The sequence below is a fragment of the Rhinoderma darwinii genome, chromosome 6 (assembly GCF_050947455.1).
Source record: "Rhinoderma darwinii isolate aRhiDar2 chromosome 6, aRhiDar2.hap1, whole genome shotgun sequence".
Taxonomy (NCBI): Eukaryota; Metazoa; Chordata; class Amphibia; order Anura; family Rhinodermatidae; genus Rhinoderma; species Rhinoderma darwinii.
The window spans coordinates 58804609-58828999 of NC_134692.1; the positions used below are offsets into that span (position 1 = coordinate 58804609).

The window sequence follows — 24391 nt, forward strand, 5'->3', positions numbered from 1 at the left end:
AATAAAAGGAGGAAATTACTGGTTTCCAGCCCCATGGTTACAGGTGAATAAAGAAGGCATTTGCTTAAAGAGATTGTGCTATTTTATTTTAATTTTTTTTAAATATCGGTTGTAAATGTATCCCAAAATAATCTTTATCATATACATGTATCAAACAGATTTCATTAGTCGTTATTTATATAGAGCCAACATATGCAGCACTGTAAACAGAATGCACTCACATTACACAATCTAAATTCAGACACATACATATTAGTATTAGTTTCAGAAGCATATCTTTGGAGCAGTGATAGATTAATATGATCTTGGGCCCTGGGCTGTACATAAGCTATGGGCCCCTACCTAAATCTCTCACCTACATGTCAACATACATCATGTAGTATGCTACACACTGACATAAGAATACGCTGGTGGACATCATGATGTTCATAAAAATGCTATGAATAGAATGCCCTGACTTGCAAAAAAAAGACAATATACTGTATAATTTACTATGATACTCATGATACAAAAAAAAAAAAAAAGTTATTGCCATGTAACCAGCACATGGCGAAAAACACTTCAATGTGCCTGTACACCAAGCAAAAAAATACCCTGGCCATGAAGGGGTTAATAAAGTGCTAATGAATAAGCAGGATGAAGGAAAAATAAAGTTCATGGGGGATATTATATATATATATATATATGTATATGTTAAAATATAATATCCCTCTGCTACAGGATGCGCCTGTGCATGACCTGGTTTGCCTTGCAATTACAAATTATCCATTTTAATATTAGAGATTAAAGTATTAAATGAATATGGCATCTAAATTATAATAAAATAGCACAATGTGTTATGAATGATCTAGTTTTATGATATTTGATATATTATATTTTAGATGTCATATTTACTTATTATTTTAATCTCGAATGTAAAAATGGATAATTTTACTTAAAAACAATGTAAACTAGAATTTTTATTGTAAACATTTAAAGGTATATATATTTAAGTAAGGTACCAGATGCAATCTTTTAATTATTCCTGTCACATCACTTTTCATCATAAGGCTAGGGTTACACCTGAGGTCACAGCACCCGCAGCACAAAATCCTATACACTGTGATACCGGTTTTTCGACTAAAGTTGAGTCGATTGTAAAAATAGAAATGTCATCCGACCATAGGGTAAAGATGCAACGTGCTGTTTTTTCTCCGGCTGTCAGATTGGATTGTTGGGGGAAATGCTCCATGTAGGTTCCATCATATGATCTCATGTTACCTTTCACAAGCGATTTACTCATGTGTAACCTTAGTCTTACCTTTGTAATATCTTAAAATTATTTTCCAGCATTTTGTAATGCTAGAGCTAACAGAGATAGCCGCTTTTAGTGCCACTGGGCACACTGTGACCAGAACTCCGGGGGGTCCACAACTCTGAGCCAAATGCAGCCATGAAAATCGACATGGCAACCCAGATGGGGCTATACGAGAGGTCAATGCAGGTTAAAATGCATACTCAAGCCTGCCATAACCTGCACTGACCTGCAGCAGTGGCATAACTTCCGCTGTATCAGCCATAGCGGCTGCTACGGGGGCCCGCCGAATGAGGTGGCATGTGCTCCCCCCCCATGCCCGGAGGCTCCGCTAGCACCTGCTATGGCTGATGCAGTAGCGATGCCACATTCAATAGTAACTGCCATAAAGTACACATACCTTCCAACCGTCCGGGCGGTGTCCCGCTGTCCCGGGCGCTCATGGGTATGTCCCGCTGTCAACTGTATCTGCGTCCTCAGGACGCAGATACGGTTGAACTCAATTCCGGAGCAGGGAATCATCAGCTCTCTGCTTCAGAATTAGTTCAGAGTGGAGGAGCAGAGGAAGCTCCTCCGCTCGTCGAGGACTACCCGGGCACAGCGCTACTTTAATCACTGTTCTCAGGGAACCCCTGATGTCATTGTCCATATATGACAGTGACGTCAGTGGCTACTCCTAGAGGGGAATTCCCGTTGCCGATTATCTCTCCGGGTATTCCGCTCCTAGAGGAAACCCCTGAGGTCACTGTCCATATATGGATATTGACGTCAGGGGCTCCTACTGGAGGGGTATCCCTGGACAGTGTTGGCAACTGGGATTCGCTCAAGGAGTAGCCACTAACGTGACTGTCCATATATGGACAGTGACGTCAGGGCTTCCCTCTAGGCGTGGAGTCCCCGGCCAATGCTCTGACTGGGTATTCCACTCCTAGTGGGAGTACCAATGGTGCTATCTACAAGGGGGTGCTATCTTTAAGGGGGGTATGGCACTATCTACATAGACACTGTGGCATTATTTAGGGACACTGGCACTAGGGGCAGCTAAGGGGGCATTATACTGTATAAGGGCAGCTAGGAGACATTATATCCCATGGGGTCATTATGCTGTATGGGGCAGCTTTGGTGGTATTAGGCTGCACGGGGCAGCTATGGGTCATTATACTGTAAGGGGTAGCTATGGGGGCATTATACTGTATGGGGCAGCTATGGGGTCATTATACTGTATGGGGCAGCTATGGGGTCATTATACTGTATGGGACAGCTATGGGGTCATTATACTGTATGGGGCAGCTATGGGGGCATTATGCGGCATGGAGGCAGCTATGGGGCATTATGCTGTATGGGGGAATTTGTTTGGGCATTATAGTGCATGGGAGCATCTGTGTGGGCATTATACTGTATGGGGGCATCTGATACATAGTTTTATTGGTACTCAACTTAATCGGTTCACAGCATCTTATATGCAGCTTCTGAACAGCTGGGGTGCCCAAACTTTTGCAGTTTTGTGCACATTTTTGGGTAAGGATTTATAATACTCGGATTATACTCTATGTAACAGCAATTTATCCTTCCTAAGTAGAAATTCTGTATACTGTATAATATCTGGGCAATTCTATGTAAGGCTTAATGTAGATACAGATACCGAATGGTAGTAATATTCATCAGTAAAGGGAAAGTGTAGTACCTTTGTCTCTTACATCTTCCACAATATATTTTTATTACTTTAGCATCTCTCTTTCATGTGAGAAAGATGTTTGGAAATCTCTGTCCATGTTATAAACATATTGGATGAGTATTAAAATATCCCTGCAGACCGAGTGGAGCCAGTTTAGCAGCTGTCTTGTACTATGGAATGGTTTATTTTACCGTGAAATTGTTAGGTGCTTCCTGTCACACGTTAATTCTTCCTTTGTTCCAAATCCTAACTTACAGGAAACAGTCTAACCTCATCAAATTCCACCCATGAATGCTTATTATCTGAGAAATAGGAATTCACCATAGTAGCTAACGCTTCTCCTTCTTAAGTTCTGTGGTCTCAACGCAGGAGAGCCTCCACTTATAAGCAGTTCAGCAAACCCTATTTGTTCTACCTGCTAATATTTTGAGGACTTTGGATTACTTTCATAATAGCTGACTATTCCTTGTAATAATATTGTACTACTCTGGCAAGTAGAACAACTTGTTTATAGTGTATTTTCCTATTTGTATTGTTATAGTGCAGTATTTTTCGGGACTGTACAGAGTATATCCAGTCACATTAGTCCTAGTCCCCCAGTGGCACTGACTATCGTCCTAACCTTTGAGCTAGTTGAGAATCTGGAGCATTACATTTGTGGGTTCGATTAAACTCTCAAAATGGCTAGAAAAAGAGAGCTTTCATGTGAAACGCGACAGTCTATTCTTGTTCTTAGAAATGAAGGCTATTCCATGCGAGAAGTTGCCATGAAACGGAAGATTTCCTACAACGGTGTGTACTACTCCCTTCAGAGGACAGCACAAACAGGCTCTAACCAGAGTAGAAAGAGAAGTGGGAGGCCCCGCTGCACAACTGAGCAACAAGACAAGTACATTAGAGTCTCTAGTTTGAGAAATAGACGCCCCACAGGTCCTCAACTGGCAGCTTCATTACATATCACCCGCAAAACGCCAGTGTCAACGTCTACAGTGAAGAGGCGACTCCGGGATGCTGGCCTTCAGGGCAGAGTGGCAAAGAAAAAGCCATATCTGAGACTGGCTAATAAAAGGAAAAGATTAATATGGGCAAAAGCACACAGACATTGGACAGAGGAAGATTGGAAAAAAGTGTTATGGACAGACGAATCAAAGTTTGAGGTGTTTGGATCACACAGAAGAACATTTGTGAGACGCAGAACAACTAAAAAGATGCTGGAAGAGTGCCTGACGCCATCTGTCAAGCATGGTGGAGGTAATGTGATGGTCTGGGGTTGCTTTGGTGCTGGTAAAGTGGGAGATTTGTACAAGGTAAAAGGGATTTTGAATAAGGAAGGCTATCACTCCATTTTTCAACGCCATGCCATACCCTGTCGACAGCGCTTGATTGGGGCCAATTTCATCCTACAACAGGACACTGACCCAAAGCACACCTCCAAATTATGCAAGAACTATTTAGGGAAGAAGCAGGCAGCTGGTATTCTATCTGTAATGGAGTGGCCAGCACAGTCACCAGATCTCAACCCATCAAGCCAATCCAACTTGTGGGAGCGGCTTCTGGAAGCATGGGGTGAAATTTCTCCTGATTACCTCAGCAAATTAACAGCTAGAATGCCAAAGGTCTGCAATGCTGTAATGGCTGCAAATGGAGCATTCTTTGACGAAAGCAAAGTTTGAAGGAGAAAATTATTATTTCAAATAAAAATCATTATTTCTAATCTTGTCAATGTCTTGACTATATTTTCTAGTCATTTTGCAACTCATTTGATAAATATAAGTGTGAGTTTTCACGGAAAACACAAAATTGTCTGGGTGACCCCAAACTTTTGAACGGTAGTGTGTGTGTGTGTGTGTGTATATATGTATGTATATATATATATATATATATATATAATATATACTCTGACAAATTTCATAAGAAGGCGATTAAACTAAACGAAAATGTTTTTGTAGTATGAAGAGATACTTATGCCAACATAAAGTGAACATACAATTTTCACAGAGGTGGACTCAAAGCCTGGACCCAAGGCTTGCAAGACACCCACTAAAATACTTATCTGTAAGCTAAAGTGGAGAGCAACAACAGAGAGGGACCATCACTTTGGAGGACCAAGCTGGGCAATAACATACACAAATAATCAACATATTTCAAGGGTTATGTGCTTGTGCAGTAGGGAAATAAGAGGCTTGCTGCTAATTTTATTAATAGATTACAGCTGATTGTGAGGGGTCCTAGCAGCAGGGCACACTGATCAACTTATCGCTTTGGGACTCTGCTAACTAAAAAGATTATCAAAAACTGAGAAACCCTGTCAATTCTGCAGATTGACGAAGAATAATAAAATTGCTGTGGCCAATCTGTTGAGAATTATTAACTATTTAATGCTTAGAGGTTTTTGGGGTTTAAAAACAGACAAACCAAAAAAACAAAGCTGCAAATGCAATAACCTATGGAGATAAGTCTATACTCACTTTTTAAATCCACTGCCACTCCAATGATCCCCCACAGTGTGTGCTTACCTGGGTGAGAATGTGACATGCCGTTTGACTGCTCCAGCCTATCACTGGCCACAGTGATCATGTGTCATGCATGCTAAAATGACTATTACAGCCAGGTATTGGCTGGAGCAGTCACATGATCGTATGATTCTATGCAACATAAGCATAGAACGGAGAGGTATGAGATGTAAAAGGTGATTATGGGCTATCCTGTTTTTCGTGTATGGTTTTAAAATCGGGAAATTTTAGCACAGAAGACTGTTCACTTCCAATTTGCAGCCATCTTGACTTATTATTCATTTTATATATATATACTTCACACTGGACCGCGAACTTGGATTGAGAGCTTCTCCACTCTTCCTCCAGACTCTGGGACCTTGATTTTGCATTGAAATGCAAAATTAGCCTTCATCTGAAAACAGGAATTTGGACCACTGAGCAACAGACCAGTCCATTTAAAGGCTTAGGAAACCTTTGCAGGAGTTTTGTGTTGATTAGCTGATTAGAGTGTTACACCATGAATCTACAATCTTCAACTTTTACCCAAAATTCTAATGTTCTGAGAGACTAAGTTAAAGTCCAACCTGGCTGATCTTTGTTTCCCCTCAACGGTAAATGTCTGGGAACTGTCTGCAGAGCAATGACAAGGAAGTGCTTTAGGATTCATTTGTGGATGTATGTTGTAAGCGAGAAACTGATTTAATTGAATTGCTAAGTTCAGTCACATGGATAGTTATCTGGAATATGATATAACTTTATTTTGCTTTTGTCTGTAGGAAATTATATTCATATTTCGACTGCACTATTGATTCCGTCACAACAATGGAATATTCCGTCACCATTGATATCAATGGTGAGGGAAACGGAAGCATAGGTTTCTGTTTGCCTTTCCGTTGATGGGTTAACCTGACGGAACCCCTCAACGGAAGGGCAACGGCGCTGTGAACCGACCCTTAGAGACCTATAACCCAGTCCAGAATTTTCATTGTACAATTGTGTCATCCTCCCAGAAGATTCTTCAATAATGATCTTGGAAAAGCAAAAGCTTCTTCCTAAGGTTCTTTGTGTAGAAATCCTGGGTTTGTTACAGTATTATGATTGTAGAAATGTAAAATAAAGTCTGATCTACAGAGACAGTCGATGAAAAATCAGAGATGTTGAAATTGTGTTTCTCAGAATTTGTATTGTTTCATCTACACGGCCATGCATAGTCCATGTGCACCAGTGTCAAAGTTTTAGCTGTACCTATAAATAATAGCAACGGCTTGTCCAGTTTTAAGACGGCAGATTATGGTTCAGTGGCTGTGACGTATTGATATGCCTTGCCTGACTTATTTTCATGCTTTGAAGAACTCTTATACATGGCTTAAAGCCACAGCAATTGCAGAAAAATCCAGCAGCCTTTCATGAAATGAACTTGCAAAGATCTCGCAATGATTTATGTGAAAATCAGCAGACATCCAAGCAAAATATCTCCCTGTTCCCAGCAAATGGTAGACTGCAAAAGCATAAAACCATTTCACTCGCATTCCAAAAACCTCAGTTAGTCAGAATTTCCACGTCTTGTCATCTAGGTATCATGTGTTAAGACGTTTAAGTATACATCTAATAATGACTAATTTTGCAGCAAATACTCTCTTCATGCTGCTAAGTGTTGAAGATTAGGTGTTAAACTGTGTGAAAGTGAATAAGATAATGATATTTATATGGTATTTCTTTTTACAGTGGCTGATGAAAGCAATATTGATTCATTTAATGGACACAAGGAAGGTAAGTAATTTCAGTGGTCTCTGTCCTGGACATTTTGTAGAATACATGTACTATGTGAGAACTGAATTTAAAGAAGGAAATTTGTGTAGTTGTCACCCATAATGCACATAACTTGTCATGTAATAGTACTTTTCCCTTGTATAGCTGATCCATTATCTTTGTGAGACAACCCCTGTAACTTTCCCTGGCACTGCTTTTTGTCCTTCTCGTTTTAAATGAAGATTCATTCATCAATTAAAAGTCCAAGGGCTTTATTCATGGGTTGAAGCAGGTATATGTTATGCCTGATGAAGGAGCCAAATAAATACAATGTATATTAATACAAACATCAAATCTGGTATAGATAGCGGAGCAAGTGAATGTTAAAGTCCCCACAACTTTAAAAGTCAGTCCACAAAAGTATATACTTCACCGCTCAGATGTTATCTGGACCTGAGGCACTCTTGTGCCCACATGGGAAGACTTTAAAGTGTTTGTCCTTCAGAGTAGATGCAGCAGGCTAAAAAATGAGTTTGAGCAACCTCGTGTTCTGGGGCCAGTGTTTCTCCCTCCAACTTTATACTGACAGTAAGATAAATTTCACAACCGATATGATAAAAAGCTCTCATCAATAAAATCTCTCCCACAGCACGCCAAGTTGCACCCCGACCCTGGGTTTCGCCCTATTCTGGCTTTGTATTTTTCTTCCTTGTCCATCTCCTTGCAGACGCCTATCAGCTACCCTTTATATATCCCTTTGTATAGGTGCTGTTGTAAATACAGTACAGACGTGAAAAAGAAGACTGAAAGTTAAGTGGAAGTGTACCCACCCTCCCTAAAGGGGTTTTCTGGTCATGGGGCTTTTTTTATACTGACCAGCTATCCACAGGACAGGTCATCCGTATATGATCGGTGAGGGTCTGACACCCGGACCCCGCATGATCAGCTGTTCCAGCTGGCTCCACCACCCTGAGTAATACAGTGTTTGGGGCCAGAAGCAGAATATTCTGTACACTGTGTAGTGGACTTTCTGGGTTACTTCAGCTCTGCTCCTATTTACTTGAATAGGTGCACAGCTGCAGCTCGGCCAATATACAGTGGCCGGAGCCTTCTGCTTCCGGCTTCGAATACTGTATAACTCTCGTATAGGTCATCCGCATAATTAAAAACGCCCTATGGCTAGAAAACCCCTTTAAGATACAAAACCGAGACTGTCAAATTTATCTGAAATGTTTGGCCATATATCCCTGGCTACCAATATTCTGTGCACTTAGAAAGAGCACAAATGCTCTACTTTGGTATCTTAGATTGGATTAAAACTCATTAAAGGATTTGTACCTCAAAGGACATTTATCAACTATCCACAGAATAGGTGAGAAATGTCTGATCGCTGGGGGCCCCATCATCCAGTACAACGCTTGGCTTCTTCCTTTTGCTCCATAGACATTGAATTGAGGATCAGTGTACATGTGTAACGCTCGTGTGAATCCGGCCTTACTTTGTACATAGCCTCAGCTCTGAGGGACCAGAGACATTCTATTGGGAGGCAGGGGCATACTGTGCAGTGATAACAGTCATACCCAGTCCCTGGTGCCTGAGAGTGCAGGTGGGTGTGGGGGCCCTGTTCCAAATTTCAACCTATTCCTCGCTGTGGTCGTGCAGTGAGGAGGAAGAGGGGGCTCAAGACTCTGATTCTAGTGATTAGTGGGGGTCCCCGGCATTTAGACTTTAATCAGCTATTCTTTGGAAAGTTAATAAATGTCCTTCTCGGGACAACCCCTTTAAATTACAAAATTTAGCTGGCAGCCCATGTATAATTTCCAGTGTCGTAGCATTGAAGATTAGGTAGTGCTTTACATGATCACTAGCAGTAAGCCTCTGTTCACAACTGCATTGTGGTTTCCATTTGTAATGGAGACAAAGACACAGTGCCGGATCGATCGCACTAAAAATAGTGGGGCTTGCCTTTAAAATATTTTTGTTAGTTTGTATTGCATTTTCTGCAAATTAAGTAGAATAGGAAAATTACATTAAAATGGAAAAACTGTAAATGAAAGTCGGGTACACAAAGTAATTTTTGTAGCAGTCCATTCTAACAAGGACTCTCGTGGTTGTAATTCATAACTTGTAGAACAGTATTACAATAGCCACTAATGCCTGAACTGTAATATTATACGTTACATATTATATGTAATGATCCAAGAAGTAACCGTATACTGCATTGGAGAAAAAGATAATAACTACCATTCACTGCTACATTCCTTATTGTAATTATCTTAGGTTAATTAAAATATAGTTATGTTGCCCCATATAGTAGACATATATCACACTATGTGAACTTTATTTTCTCTCAGTGCAAGAAAAACGAAGGATAGAAATTCACAAATACATTTATTACTATGGGCTGTCAAGTTTAAATTCATTTCTGGCAGTGAAAATCCGTTCGTATGAGTACATTAAAAATGAGCACACTGCTCAAAAAGTATAAAACTACTAATAATAACATAATAAATTACATAATAAAAGAATATCATTTTAATAAAATACTGCATAGCAAATAAATCCACTATTATTTTTCTTCTGCACTTCGCAAACTGCATTAAGTTTTTTTTAATATGCTCTTTGGAAGTAACTTGCTTTTCCGCACACTAATTTTTATTCCAGCTTCACCAAGGGAGAATTTATTTTTCCCTGTGTGCTCAGTCGAGCAGTGTTTCTAATAGATGCAGGCGGAAAAAAATTACTTTTTTTCTTGGAAAGGTTTACAATCGGACAAAGGAATTTTGTTCTTGTAGTAGTCGGCATTTACAATAACTTTTGATAATTAATGGCAGTGTCTTAGCAAATAAATGTAACTTTTTTCACAAGACAAATCCAACTAATGTTTTAATCCAGCTTCCCGCCACCATATTGCTTGCAGGAACCACACTGGTTTACCGTGTCATGAAGCGGCTGAGCAACTACATTACTTTGTACGTAGCCTCAGCTCTGAGGGACCAGAGACCTTCTACTGGGAGGCAGGGGCATAGTGTGCAGTGATAACAGTCATACCCAGTCCCTGGTGCCTGAGAGGGTAGGTGGGTGTGGGGGCCCTGTTACAAATTTTAACCCAGGAACTCCAAGTTATGCCTCTGCTGGGAGAGAGATGACCGCCTGGCAATATCCACCAGTCATCTAAAGGGGACAGCACGCAGCTGTTGCCTATGATCCTTTATTGTTTAGAACTCTTAGGGTATGTTTACACGCTAGCTGGCTTTTACGGCTGAAATGACAGCCTGTTTTCAGAAGAAAACAGCTGCGTCGTTTCAGCCGTAAATGCTCCTCCTCGTAATATACGAGGCTTCTGTGACGCTCATATATCTTGAGCTGCTCTTCATTGAGTTCAATGAAGAACGGCTCAAATTACGTTGCAAAGAAGTGCCCTGCACTTCTTTGCCGAGGCAGTCAATTTACGCGTTGTCGTTTGACAGCTGTCAAACGACGACGCGTAAATTACAGGTCGTCTGCACAATACGTCGGCAAACCCATTCAAATGAATGGGCAGATGTTTGCCGACATATTGTAGCCCTATTTTCAGACGTAAAACGAGGCATAATATGCCTCGTTTACGTCTGAAAATAGGTCGTGTGAACCCAGCCTTAAAGTCACTACTAGGTAAAATTATCCACTATAACTTTCCTTCAACTTCCATCAACTCCCCAGAGGATACAATATAGATATGATAACCTGTAAGAAAATATATTTTATATACACCTTATTTATTAACATGGTTAAATTATATAAAATATTAAAATATATCATTATGAACAAGAATTTTGACAAGTTACTATGAAAGAGGCATTGAATAATGGAAACCCCCATCTCAAAAAGAGTAATATTTTAGCACTCAGGAAAAGAAAATCACCTGTGGAGGAAGGCATTGGGTTCATCTACACATGTGAACCTTCGCAAAGAAACCAATTGAAACGTCTATATCCACGCAGTGATGGCTGGAAACTCCCGTCTGCCGTATGTGATGAGACTTGTCACACCTTGGTGTACACCACCTGATAATTTAGCTACAGTACCTAGAAGAGAAGGGACTTCTAATGGGCTATCTGACATAATGAATCCTAGTGTGAACAGAGCCTTACTCTAAGTCAGCTTTGCCTCTCATTGTGGCAATTCAAGACACCCTGTCATGTCTTCCTATAAGCACCTATTTTTATTCATATACAATTCTGCACTAGAGAAAATACACCATGGATGTCCAGGTTTTGGTTTTCAGTTACCCCCTTCCCTCCTTCCTCTCCTTCACACACACACTAAAGCTCTGGAATTTGTGGACAGACGCAGTACCAGAGTTACGTTAAAAGGTTACATCCTTTCCATTTTCCAAGCTCTGGGCACATTTCTTTATTGCATTGAAATTATTGGACAAGTAATCCATTCTGTATGTATATATACGGTGCACGTCTGGTAGGGGAGTATGAAACGGGCTGACCGACACTTCAGGATAATGAGTAGGATCCCGCTCGAGTGCAATCCCGCTTGTTTAACCCATTAAATGCTGCAGTCAATTGCGACTGCAGCATTTAAATGACTAGAAACAGGCGGGCGGCCCCCTATAATGTTGCAATGCCTGCGACGCGATCGCTGTGTCCCGTTGGTTGGCATGGTAGCCTGATGAAGGCCCCCATGCCTGCCATCTTTGTACTCCAGCTGGGCTTCAGAGTAGAGTGTCAGTATCACGATAGACTGCAATACATTAGTATTGCAGTATATCATGCAAGTGAAGTGATCCTAGAGGGACAAGTAAAAAAAACTGTAAAATAATATTTTTTTTTAATAAATTTAAAAAAAGTAAAAGTTTTAAAAAAAACACATTTTCCCTCAAGCACAATGTAAAAAAGAAAAATGAACATAACTGGTACTGTTGTGTCAGTCGAAGTCTGAACTATTACAATATTTCATTATTTAGTAAAAAAATAAATATTAAGCCAGAATCGCTCTTTTGTGGTCACTTCATCTCCCACAAAAAATTGAATAAAAAGTGATCAAAAAGTCTCATGTACCCCAAAATGATACAAATAGAAAGTACTGCTCGCCCCACAAAAATAAGCCCTCATACCGCTCATCAACAGATACAAAACAAAAATTTTATTTTTAACAAAAAAAACTATATAAATTTGGTATCACCGTAATTGTATTGACTAGCAGAATAAAGTTAACATGCCATTTTTACCACACGGTGAACAGTGTAAAAACAAAACCCCCCAAAAGATTGAGAAATCAGTTTTTATCCTATTCCACCCCACAATTTTTTTTCCCAGTTTCCCAATTCATTATATGGTACTATAAATGGAGCTGTGGAAATCTACAACTTGTCCTGCAAAAAACAAGACCTCATATGGCAGCATTGATGGAAAAATGAAAAAGTTATGGCTTTTAGAAGATGGGGCGGGAGGAAAAAACGAAAGTGAAAATCCCAAAAATGGCTGTGGCGGGAAAGGGCTAGAGGAAGTACTATATGTTTTGAGACTTGTAACAGGGCAACATATGAATTATTATTATTTTTTTTCCACAAAGTGTATTATTTTCCTGTTTTGATTAATTCTTTGACTTGCAAGCGTCACTTACAGTTATTAGACATTAACACCAGGACTTGATAGTAAACTGACAGCTGGAGTGACCATACTTCTTTTAATGGGTCTAGAGTAAATTCTTAGTACCGTGGTAATATACAAGGTAGCAGCAGCTGGGGCCTGTTAAGATTCTCCGTACTGAAATATGCATGGCAAGAATGTGGGCAGAGGTAGGACATGCCTGTGACTGTAACCAGAGAAGTGTCTTTGAACTTGGTTATGTGGTCTCCTTGTTCTTTACAGCTTGACTCTGTTTAGCTAGACGCATCTGCAAAGCACCATGTTATGGATATTGAGATAATATGATAATATGGTAGAATAGGGATTGTAGAATAGGAATAATTCGGAAATAGTGAGGGTCCCTGTAGAATATAAAAGAGAATTCCACCTTGGTCAATTAGATGGTCAATAGGCTGAGCACCTATGACTTTGTTCACGTATGCAATAGAGGTTACGCTGCAAATTCTGTCCATTTCGATGGGAAAATTGTTCCTCAAGCAGCACTATTTTTCTTCTCACAACAATGGACTTCTCTGCGGAACTTGACTCTTCGCTTAGTAAGTCAATGAAGTCCGTCCCACTTTTTATATGAACAGTGACACCAAGAACAATACTCTAGGACAATGGTGTATTGGGAAGCTGTACTTTGCCATATCCGATACATTCATAAAGTACAAAACATGCAGGCTGTTAATAAAGTTTAGCCCTGCGACTTTTTCAGAAGGACTATTGTATTTTTCTTAAAAGAGAGAGACTAAAAATAAACTGTATGTTTGCTAATGCAGAAAAAAGTTTACTGTTTTTCAATGTCACCTAGCTGAAATAAAGCATATTTCTCTGAAATATAATGGGATTGTTTTGATAACTTTGAATTTCTGAATATGATAAAACACTGGTGTCAAAGTCTAGAAGTATATGCAGGTAATAATAGAAAGAGTAGACAAACAGACAGTTAAGTACACAGATAAGCCGCAACAATTTGTAGCGTACAGCACGGACTTCATCAAGTTTGCTTCCCAGATAATGGCAACAGTTTATAGTGTAAGGCAGAGATGTGATAGGAAACAATCCAAGTTTGGTACATGAATAAGCAACAATCGTTTCTAGAGTAAAGAAGCAATGAACTGGACTAAAGGCACTAAGTTAAATAGTCTGGCAAGGAGAAAGTTTAAGAGCTTGTCCACACGTAGCGGAATTGCTGCATATTTTCCATCTGGAATTGCAGATGGAAAATACGCATCAGAATACAGTAGCAGCAAAGTAGGTGAGATTTAAAAAAAATCTCATCCACATGCTGCGTAAAAATTCCGACCAGAAATTGACCTGCGGTGCGTAGTTTTCGTACTGCAGCATGTCAATTCCTGCTGCGGAAAGTGGACTGAATTGCTGTCTTTTTCAGAGGGGATCTCACCATCTCGCAGCATTGTGAAAAACGCAGCAAAATACGCACCATTTTCTGCAGTAAAAAATGCAGGAAATGGTGCATTTTTTCCACAGCGGAATGTCTGCTACTTTCAACGGAATTGCTACAGAAATTTTCTGCATCAATTCCGTTACGTGTGGACAAGCCCTAAGGGTCTGGCTTATGTAGGAAGTCAAAAGGGTGAGACTAATCAGTTAATCAAGGCAATAAATCTCAAAAGCCAAGAATCAAGTGAACCTTGAGAAGTAGAGATGTCTGGCTTGCTCTTTTCTGCAGACAATGCTGCTGATGTACTATATAGTTTGAATGAGCAAGTATTTATATATCATCACTGCAGAAGAGTATGTACAAGCTCTAATGGTACGGTACTCTGGGCAGCACAGTATACCTGATTAATTTGGAGCAGTAATGTAGTATACACTGCTACTGTTTAGTATATTCAATTTGCCGCATCAATACTCTTTAAACAATGCTGCAGCAATAAAACCTGAAACTATAGTTGGTAAGGGAGCATATGATCTTAAAGGTTGCTATGGGGGCCCTGTGGTTTCTACGTACACCCTATCCTCTACTGAAAATTCCATCAGATTTGACAGGAAGAATAACAATGCATGACGCACTATTGTTACCATCAAATGTGATGGACACCATGACAGAAACCGAAGGATGTCATTGGATGTAAATAGGGTCTGTCAGGCGCTGGTAGTGTCTGTTGTATGACAGATCTGGAACTGCTTTGCGGTTTCTGCTACAGACAGAAGCCACAACGCAGATGTGAACAGAGCCTTATTGTGAAGTTTATTTTCTCTGACATCTTGTACAGTATATGACGTTTCTCTTCTTGCCTTTTAGTTTTAACATGCTCATGGTAATTTAACATATTAATCATTCAGATTTGCTCAGTTTATTTAACTTCTGTTTTAATTTTTTACTTTTTTCCAATTGGTTGGCATGTCTATTATTTTTACGTTTATTTAGCTATTTAACTTTGTTGTGAAGTTGTTGATTCAAATTGCCTGTGACACAGACACAAACTCTTCAGGCACTTTCTTTGGATGGTGGTAGTTTGTATAATACTCGCTTCAAACTTGCTATTGGTAATTATTTTTCTTTCAGCCAAAAGGCATTCCTGAAATTTTAACCTACACAAAAGTAACCCATAGACCATTTAGCCTGTCAATCATACCTACGCAGGCTATTTTATATGCTTGGTAAAAAGCCATTACAGTCTAAATGTATGTTAATATAAATGAATAAATATTCCTGGATGCCACCTGACATTACTTAAAAGACGTTGCCCGAAAATAATAGAGAGAATTATATGTGTCTGATGTATTTACAATGTACGTTGTTTAGCATCAAAGAATTACAAAGTTACAGTTTGAATGTTGCAGAATGAATTGTATTAACCATGTCCTGGCCTGCCCTACCTACAAAGTTTAGCATCACAGACAGGTGTAATATTCACAGTTCACAGTAGGAGGCAATGTGGATGAGCACAGACACATATCCCAGAGCTGTGGACCACCTCCGGGAACAAGAAGGCAGATGTCTCTAGAGAAAAATTACTATTGCCCTGTTAGCACATTTGCTTTAAGGGGGTATCCAATTGTTGACACTTTCTGTACGAGTCTGTTTCATTGAAGAGGTGGCCGTACCATGCAGTCCTATCCCCAGCTAAATCAATTTGATTTACAGAAAAAAATGATGTTTTTTAAAGTATTTTTACATAACTACCAGTGACTTCAAGAAAACCCTTTTTAATCATTATCATTAGCCACCACCACTAATATTTAGTCAAAAGATGCTGATTGCATGTGCAACAAAGGAAATACTTTTACAGAGTACATCAGTATATTCACTATTTCACTTGGAAGGGACCCTTAATAGTTGATAGTTTTTGCTTTTTATTTGAAGTTCTCCTTTACAGTATTCACAATGAATAGCTCTGACTTCTATTGTTATTACTTAAAGAAGCACTCCACTTTATTTTTTTTATTGCACCCTCCATTTGTACATTGGTGTTTCAGTGGGGTGCTGTGTGTAGAAATACTTACCGATCCCTGCATCTTGACGTTTTTCGGGTCCAGCACCGCTCACGTGATCTTTATTCTTACCTGGTCTTTGTAGATGTTTAATCTACATAGAAGCTGTTATACTTGTTCAGGGGTGGACCTGCATTTTAATGTGGACAGCAGGATCATTTCATAACACTATTTTTCCAGCAACTGTCTAGGATCTTAATGATGTTACTGTGGAACAATCCCCTAATGTGATAATAAGGAATATTGAATCCTGACCTAGATAAGTACAATGCAATTAACCCCCTATTCCTAGAGAAGTTTCTACCTGAAGTGGCATTTCATCTGAATAGTGGATAATAGGTTCATAAAACTTAAACACAATACAGAGACAATTAAAGACAATATACTATGTAATCTTTTATTTATCAGACCTGGCACCTATGTGGATTTACAGAGGGAGGGGGAATCGTCTCTCAGCTCATTGGCTCCTCATCATGCGATCATAGAGTGGCAGTTGTCATGCCATCCAGGGCCTTACGTGTCTTTGAGCCTATTAGGCCATGCCTATCAGTGATAAGATTACCATTCATTGAAAAATGGATTAGAGTCCCCTAGTCTGACTTTATTGTGTAAAAAGTATAAATTTTTTATATTACGGGAATTGTAATGACCTATAGAATTAAGTTAAGATGTCATTTATACTGTACAGAGAGTGTCATTAGAGCATTTACGGTCATTTTTCCACCCTCCCCCCCCCTCCATAAATAAGAATGAATAAAAGTTAATCGATCAATAAATTTTCCAAAATTTGGCAGTAATTTTTGGCTAAGTTGGCCAGAAAAAGAAAACATTTATTAGCAACACGTGAAGTCAGAATCAGACTACACAGTTTGTTTGTCGTCTGTAACCATGGAGACACAAGTCTTCATAGAAGCTGCATAGCATAGGTAGGATATTTTTAATCAAGTTTTTTCATTTTGTATTTTGAAAATTTCAGGGCAATCAAAAAATAATTTCAAATGTGCACATTATTTAAGTTTTCCTTGAGTACATTTTAGATTTAATATCTTCACCTGACATTGGCCAGTTTAGCCATTATAAGAAAAAAAAAACATGGTCTATTTTATAGCTCATTCTTATATCCCATTCTAATGCTACACCTAGACTTTTTGTAGCGCTACTGATTGATTTTAAAGAGGCTCTGTCACCAGTTTCATACTTCCCTATCTCCTACCTAATGTAATAGGTGCTGTGTTGTAGATAACTACTGTGTTGTTTTTGGGTTTTTTAAATGTTTATTAGTAAATGAGTATTATAACATTCATGCACATGTTTTGTAAAAGCTCAACTGGGCGTTTTTTTTTTACTTTAAACAAACGCTGTGCTGTGACGAAAGCTGGATATGAATGATGAGAAGTGTATGACGCTGATTGGTCAGCGTCATACATTTTTCTTTACAATGCCCACTTGGTTAAAGTAAAAAAAACGCCCAGTTGGGTTTTTTTACAAAAAATGTGCATAAAATGCTCATAACTTTGTCACTATTAAACATTTTTTTTTTTAAACTGCGCAGTAGTTATCTACAACACAGCGCCTATTAGATAAGGTAGGACATAGGGAAGTATGAAACAGGTGACAGAGCCTCGTCAGCTACAGATACCAGTTTTACACAGGTGCAGACCATACAACTTAACTGATCAGACGCAGTCAGAGGCAGAATAACAATAACATTTAGTGACTCACAGGGGACGTCTTCTCTGATTGTAGATGCTCGCTTTAACTATCTTCTCCGTCTGGCCTAGACCGCCATGATGACTTCTCCTGACGACTGCAGAGTTTGCTACCAACACATCTTGGACCTCTTATTTCTTCAGCCCATTCCCTGCCTCTACAGCTACACAAACCCCTTACCTTTAACACTGCCATCCTGCTGCTACTACCAATGCTGTGCCTGCTGCTGCCTCAGGTGCCCCTATTAATGTAACTTGAGTGCTGTCCAATGCCCCAAAATACTATACTATTGAAATTATAGTGCCTGAGAAACTGAATATAGATAAATGTGGGGAGATTAGTAGAAAATGCTAGTCTCCAAAGAAAAATTTTAGACCCTTAAATTAATTGACACCAGACCCCTAAATTAAGTCATACACCAGACTCCAAAATTAAGACCCCATAGTAGACCCCCTAAATTAATTTAGACCCCACACAAGACCTCTAAATAAGTTTAGACACCAGACTATAAAATTAATTCAAACCCCATACTAGAATCCTCAATTAAGACCCCAGCCCAAACCAATACATTAATCAGACACTAGACCACCTAAATTAACCAGACGTAGACCAGACCACCTAACTAAATCAGACCCCAGATAAAACCCCTAAATGAATTTAGATCTCAGACCAGACACCTAATTTAAGTTAGACCCAAACCCAGACTCCTAAATTAATCAGATTCCAGACTGGACCCCCTAAATTAAACATTCCCCAAAACAGAACTCCTAACTAAAATAGACCCCAGACAAAACCCCTAAATTAATCGAAGCCCAGAGCAGAGCCCCTAAATTAATCAGACCCCAGTCTGAGCCTGTGTTGTGTAGCTTATACTTCTCCCTACGGGCAGAGTCAACAGGAAGTCCGGCATGTGTGGGACATGGGAGGGGAAGCGAACAACAGAAAAATTCAAAAAAAAATTGTATTTTACTGTTTTTACTAGCCACCCCCCACAGAGTTGCTGCCCTAGGCACTGGACCTCCAAAATACAGCCCTGAACATACTGTACCACAAAGTCTGAAAGTTAATAACTATACTTAGAAGTGATGATATACCTACAAGTCTCTCATATACCTTGATTCAGTTCCTATCTTATGGTTATGAATAAAGTTATAGACCATAAAGTAGGACATATGTATATTTAAGTAAAAAGAAGTAGCAATCTTTCGTTAACCTATCCCTAAGAAGAAATTACAATTTCCTGCAGTAAAAGGGAAACAAAGATGGATAGGCCCTTTTTAGTAAATTGCTATTCCAATGACATTCCTTTAAAATACCATCATGTACCATAAATTTGAAACCCAGCCAAGAGGCAATGTGTAACCTGTTCATCACTGCATTATAGTAGAATAATTGTTTTGAAGCTGGAACAAGATCTTGACTATTTTAGCTTTGCATCAAAATTCATAGAGCCTAGTGGAGCCTCGATAGGTTAATCGCAGCCCCCACTGAGACATACATACAAATATGCAGGAAGGCATATTCCTTGTGCAAAATAGATTATAGACATATGTTTTTCTGCCAATTTAAGGGAAAATAAGCTCTACTTAGGTTTAATAGGGCACATTTTCAGCTATTTTTCAGCTACGGTGACCTTTACAGTACATATGCATTTAATTGAGAAACACGGAAATTAGTTGCAAGGGGAGCATGATAAAATAATGCCAGTTCGTAAGTATATCTAAGGAACATCTCTGACCTGCAATATCAGAATGAACTTAACAGAAATTATATTTGAAGTATCTGATATAAAAGATGCCGTCATGGAATCTAGAAATGTCTAGACATCATGTTCTCCTACAGAAAGGCTGGAACCATAAAAAGAGACCATTATAGAGTTCAAGTCACAAACTATTTATTCACAGATTGTATAATTCGTTTTTTTAAGGTTTTTTTTCTGCTTTAAGAAACACAATACTACAAAAACAGAGTCTTTGATTGATTGATTGATGCATACATAATCTGGATTCCTGGAAGAAGTTGAGAAGGTACCCAAAGTGAGCTAACTTAACTGGACACGAAATTTGAAATGTATGACAGATGTTTGAGACACTTTACTATTGGGCGATGTATACAAACATACAATAAAATATTTTCAGCTTTAGCAAGGAGCAAAAACAACAAAAAACCCTAAACCCTACTTTCCATAATACACAATCAATTGGCCAGCTATTGCAAGAAAGAAACCAATGCAACAAATCAAAATTTGGACAGATTTTTAATTGGTCATGAAAGAGCAAAGCCATTTAAAGAGGCTCTGTCACCACATTATAAGTGCCCTATCTCCTACATAAGGCGCTATAATGTAGGTGAAAGCAGTGCTTTTTATTTTTTAAAAACGATCTATTTTCACCATGTTATTATTATTGCTTTATGCTAATGAGTTTTTCAATGGACAACTGGGCGTGTTTTGCTATTGACCAATTGGGCGTTGTACAGAGGAGTGTATGACCCTTACCAATCAGCATCATACACTTCTCTCCATTCATTTAGTCAGCGCATAGGGATCAGTATGTGCTGTCTTATACTAACACATTAACGATACTGAAGTGTTTAGACAGTGAATAGACATTCCACGGGATGTCTATTCACAATCCCAGCACTTTGTTAATGTTTTTGTGGTAGTTACAGCAGAGCAAGCGTAATCTCGCGAGATCACGCTGTAAAGGAGCGGTTAGAACGAGATTACGCTTGCTCTGCTGTAACTACCACAGAAACATTAACGAAGTGCCGGGATTGTGAATAGACATCCCGTGGAATGTCTATTCACTGTCTAAACACTTCAGTATCGTTAATGTGTTAGTATAAGACAGCACATACTGATCTAAAAGGATCCCTATGCGCTGACTAAAAGAATGGAGAGAAGTGTATGACGCTGATTGGTCAGCATCATACACTCCTCTGTACAACGCGCACTTGGTCAATAGTAAAACATGCCCAGTTGTCCATTGAGAAACTCATTAGCATAAAGTTAAAATCGCTAATAACATGGTGAAATTAGATTGTTTTTTAAAATAAAAAGCACTGCTGTCACCTACATTATAGTGCCGATCTCCTTATGTAGGAGATAGGGCACTTATAATTTGGTGACAGAGCCTCTTTAATGGTATAATCTTAGTGGAGTTTGAAATTGAGATCTGCGTTGGAAACTCTAAGAGCCTCAGTTGCAGATTCTGTAAAAAAAATGCTGGAAAATAGTGCATGCTGCCCTTTTTTACCTGTAAAATGACAGAAACCCGACAGAACCGATTAAACCCATTGTTTGTCATCGTTTTATGGATCCATCAGAGCATTTAATTCCATTTCTCTGCTCCTATGACTGAACAGTAAAGCCTAAGCATGGAGCTTTGTTTTTGAAAGTCTGGAAAGGAAGAACACATCTCAAGGTTTGCTAGATTTTGAGTCATTTAAAGAGGCTCTGTCACCAGATTATAAATGCCCTGTCTCCTACATAATCTGATTGGCGCTGTAATGTAGATAACAGAAGTGGTTTTCATTTTGAAAAACGATAATTTTTGAGCAAGTTATGAGCAATTTTAGATTTAGTTTCTTAATGCCCAACTGGGCGTGTTTTTACTTTTGACCAAGTGGGTGTTGTAAAGAAGTGTATGAGGCTGACCAATCAGTGACCAATCAGTTTCATACACTTCTCATTGTTCCAGCCCAGCATGATCCACAGCACAGTGAGATTGTGCAGTGAAAGAAGCTGGGCTGGAACAATGAGAAGTGTATGTCACTGATTGGTCACTGATTGGTCAGCCTCATACACTTCTTTACAACACCCACTTGGTCAAAAGTAAAAACGCGCACAGTTGGGCATTAAGAAACTAAATCTAAAATTGCTCATAACTTGCTCAAAAATGATTGTTTTTCAAAATAAAAACCACTGCTGTTATATACATTCCAGCTCCGATCAGATTATGTAGGAGATAGAGCACTTATAATGTGGTGACAGAGCCTCTTTAAAGAGAATGTGTCATCAGAAATTGTTCTATGGTTTACATCAATCATGTCTGTCGTTTTGATGGGAAAAATAGCGTTGCAAGCAGCAATATTTTTCCCATCAAATGTGATGGAATCTGCGACAGAGGTTCCGGACAGAGCCACCAACGCAGATTTGAACATGGCCTAAGGCCTTATTCAGACATCCATGTTGGGTCCATGTTATGTGGACCGTGTGTCGGCCGTATTTCCCAGACCGACCACAGTTCAGGGAGTCAGGTTCCAAGCATAATAGTTATTGATGATGCTAGGTGTTCCTGCCGCCCTGCGAGAATACTGATTATAGTATGGAATAGTATTTACGCGGAGAGGCAGGGACTCCTAGCATCATAGATAGCAATGATGCTAGGAGCCCAGCTCCCTGAACTATGGTTGGTCCAGGAAATACAGCTGGGACACGGTCCGTATATCACGGACCGAACACGGCCATCTAAATAAGGCCCAACTCAAATTCGGGGCGAAATGTGTAAAACACAAGGATTTAACAAGTTGCTTGTAGCTTTATTCTTCATACAGTTCTGGTTAAAATTTTGAGACTGATACAAATTTTGATTTCCACAAAGTTTGCACCTTTAATTTTTATAGTGGCAATTTGCATGAACTCTAGATTGTTATAGAGTGATCAGATGATTTGGAATTAATTGCAAAGTCATTCCTTGCCACGAAAATGAAAAACTCATTTCCACAGCATTTCATCCCTGCCACAAATTGACCTTCTAACATCATTTCAGTGATATTCTCGTTAGCTCAGGAGAAAGTGTTCACGCGGACAAGACAGCTGATATCACTCTGTCATGCTGATTGAATAATAAGAGCAGACTGCTTGCTTTAAAAGGGGGTTGGTGCTTGAAATCATTGTCCTCTTCTGTTAACCATGGTCACCTCCAAGGAAACACATTCATTCATCGCTACTTTGTATTAAAGGGGCTTTACAGGCAAGGAAATTGCTGCTTGTAAGATTGCCCTTAAATCAACCATTTATCGGGCCATCAAGAACTTTGGGAGCGCTTCAATTGCTGTGAAGTAGGCTTCAGGGCACCCAAGAAAGTCCAACAAGTGCCAACACCACCTCCTAAAAAGGATTCAGCTATGGGATTGGTTCAACGCCAGTGCAGAGCTTGCTCAGGAATGGCAGCAGGCAGGTATCAGTGCATTTGCACGCACGATGAGGTGTAGGCTTTTGGAGGCTGGCCTGGTGTCAAGAAAGGCAGCAAAGAAGCCACTTTTGTCCAAGAAAAACATCAAGGACAGACTGACATTCTTCAGGAAGTACAGGGACTCGAGTGCAGAGGACTGGGGTAAAGTTAGTTTCTGTGATGAAGCCCCATTCAGACTATTTGGGACATCTGGAAGAATGATTGTCTGGTGAAGAAAAGATGAGCGATACCATGAGCCCTGTGTTATGCCAACAGTAAAGCATCCTGAGACCATTCCTATATGAGGTTGCTTTTCATCCAAGGGAGTGGGCTCACTCACAATTTTGCCTAAGAACACTTCCATGAATAAAGAATGGTATCTAAGCATCCTCCAAGAGCAATTTCTCCCAACGATCCAGAAGCAATTTGGTGATGAACAATGCTTTTTCCAGCATGATGGACCACCATGTCACAAGGCAAAAGTGATAACGAAGTGGCTCGGTGAACAAAATATTGAAATTTTAGGTCTATGGCGAGGAAACTCCCTAGATCTCGTATAGATTTCAGAGGATGTTTGTATGGTAGGAGTGTTCATTTTTACTAAAACTGTAATCTTTTTAGCTTTTTAAGTTTTATACTTACACTAAATAGCATCCCATAAATGTATACGGCATTCAGTGCTTCCACATACCACAATTTATACAATGCCTCTTCATGGTCTGCTGCTGTAATACATATATATGGAAAATTAAAACCATCAAATATATATATTTTATATTGTAATACATTTTCTTGGCATTTCTATGTTTATTCCATTTCAGAAAGCTCCCAGTAATAATATAATAACCTACAGTTGCTTTTGTTCCTGGTGTGATTATTTATTAGCTATCTTCTTTTCTATCCTTCCCCTTTCGCATTTCATTTTGATTTAGCGCTTGGAACTCTTTTTAATATGTATTGACTGTCTGCCGAGACTCTGCTGACATTACTCTTTTAGAATGATGCAGTGCCCAAGAAAAGCTGACGACTTTCTTCTTTATGAGCTCTGACATATTAATTAGCAAAATGGAGGAAAGAAAGCGTCCTCCTTTTTTTCCTTCTTATTTCCAATTTTCATTTCTCTCCAAACACCTGTCTGAGAATATCTGGTAATATCTGTCATTCAGTATTCGCTTGACCCCGTGAACCTAACCAGAGAA

At 39.3% G+C, this 24391-nt stretch overlaps 1 protein-coding gene across 3 annotated transcripts in view; it reads left to right on the top strand.

Annotated features, from left to right (window-relative positions):
* Window positions 1-24391, top strand: part of PARD3B (par-3 family cell polarity regulator beta) — a 1147141-nt gene that overhangs the window by 540562 nt on the left and 582188 nt on the right. For all 3 annotated transcript variants that reach the window (XM_075829835.1, XM_075829836.1, XM_075829837.1), the window contains exon 16: window positions 7190-7234. In XM_075829835.1, coding sequence (XP_075685950.1) covers window positions 7190-7234 — 45 coding nt within the window. The remainder of the gene's footprint in view (window positions 1-7189; window positions 7235-24391) is intronic.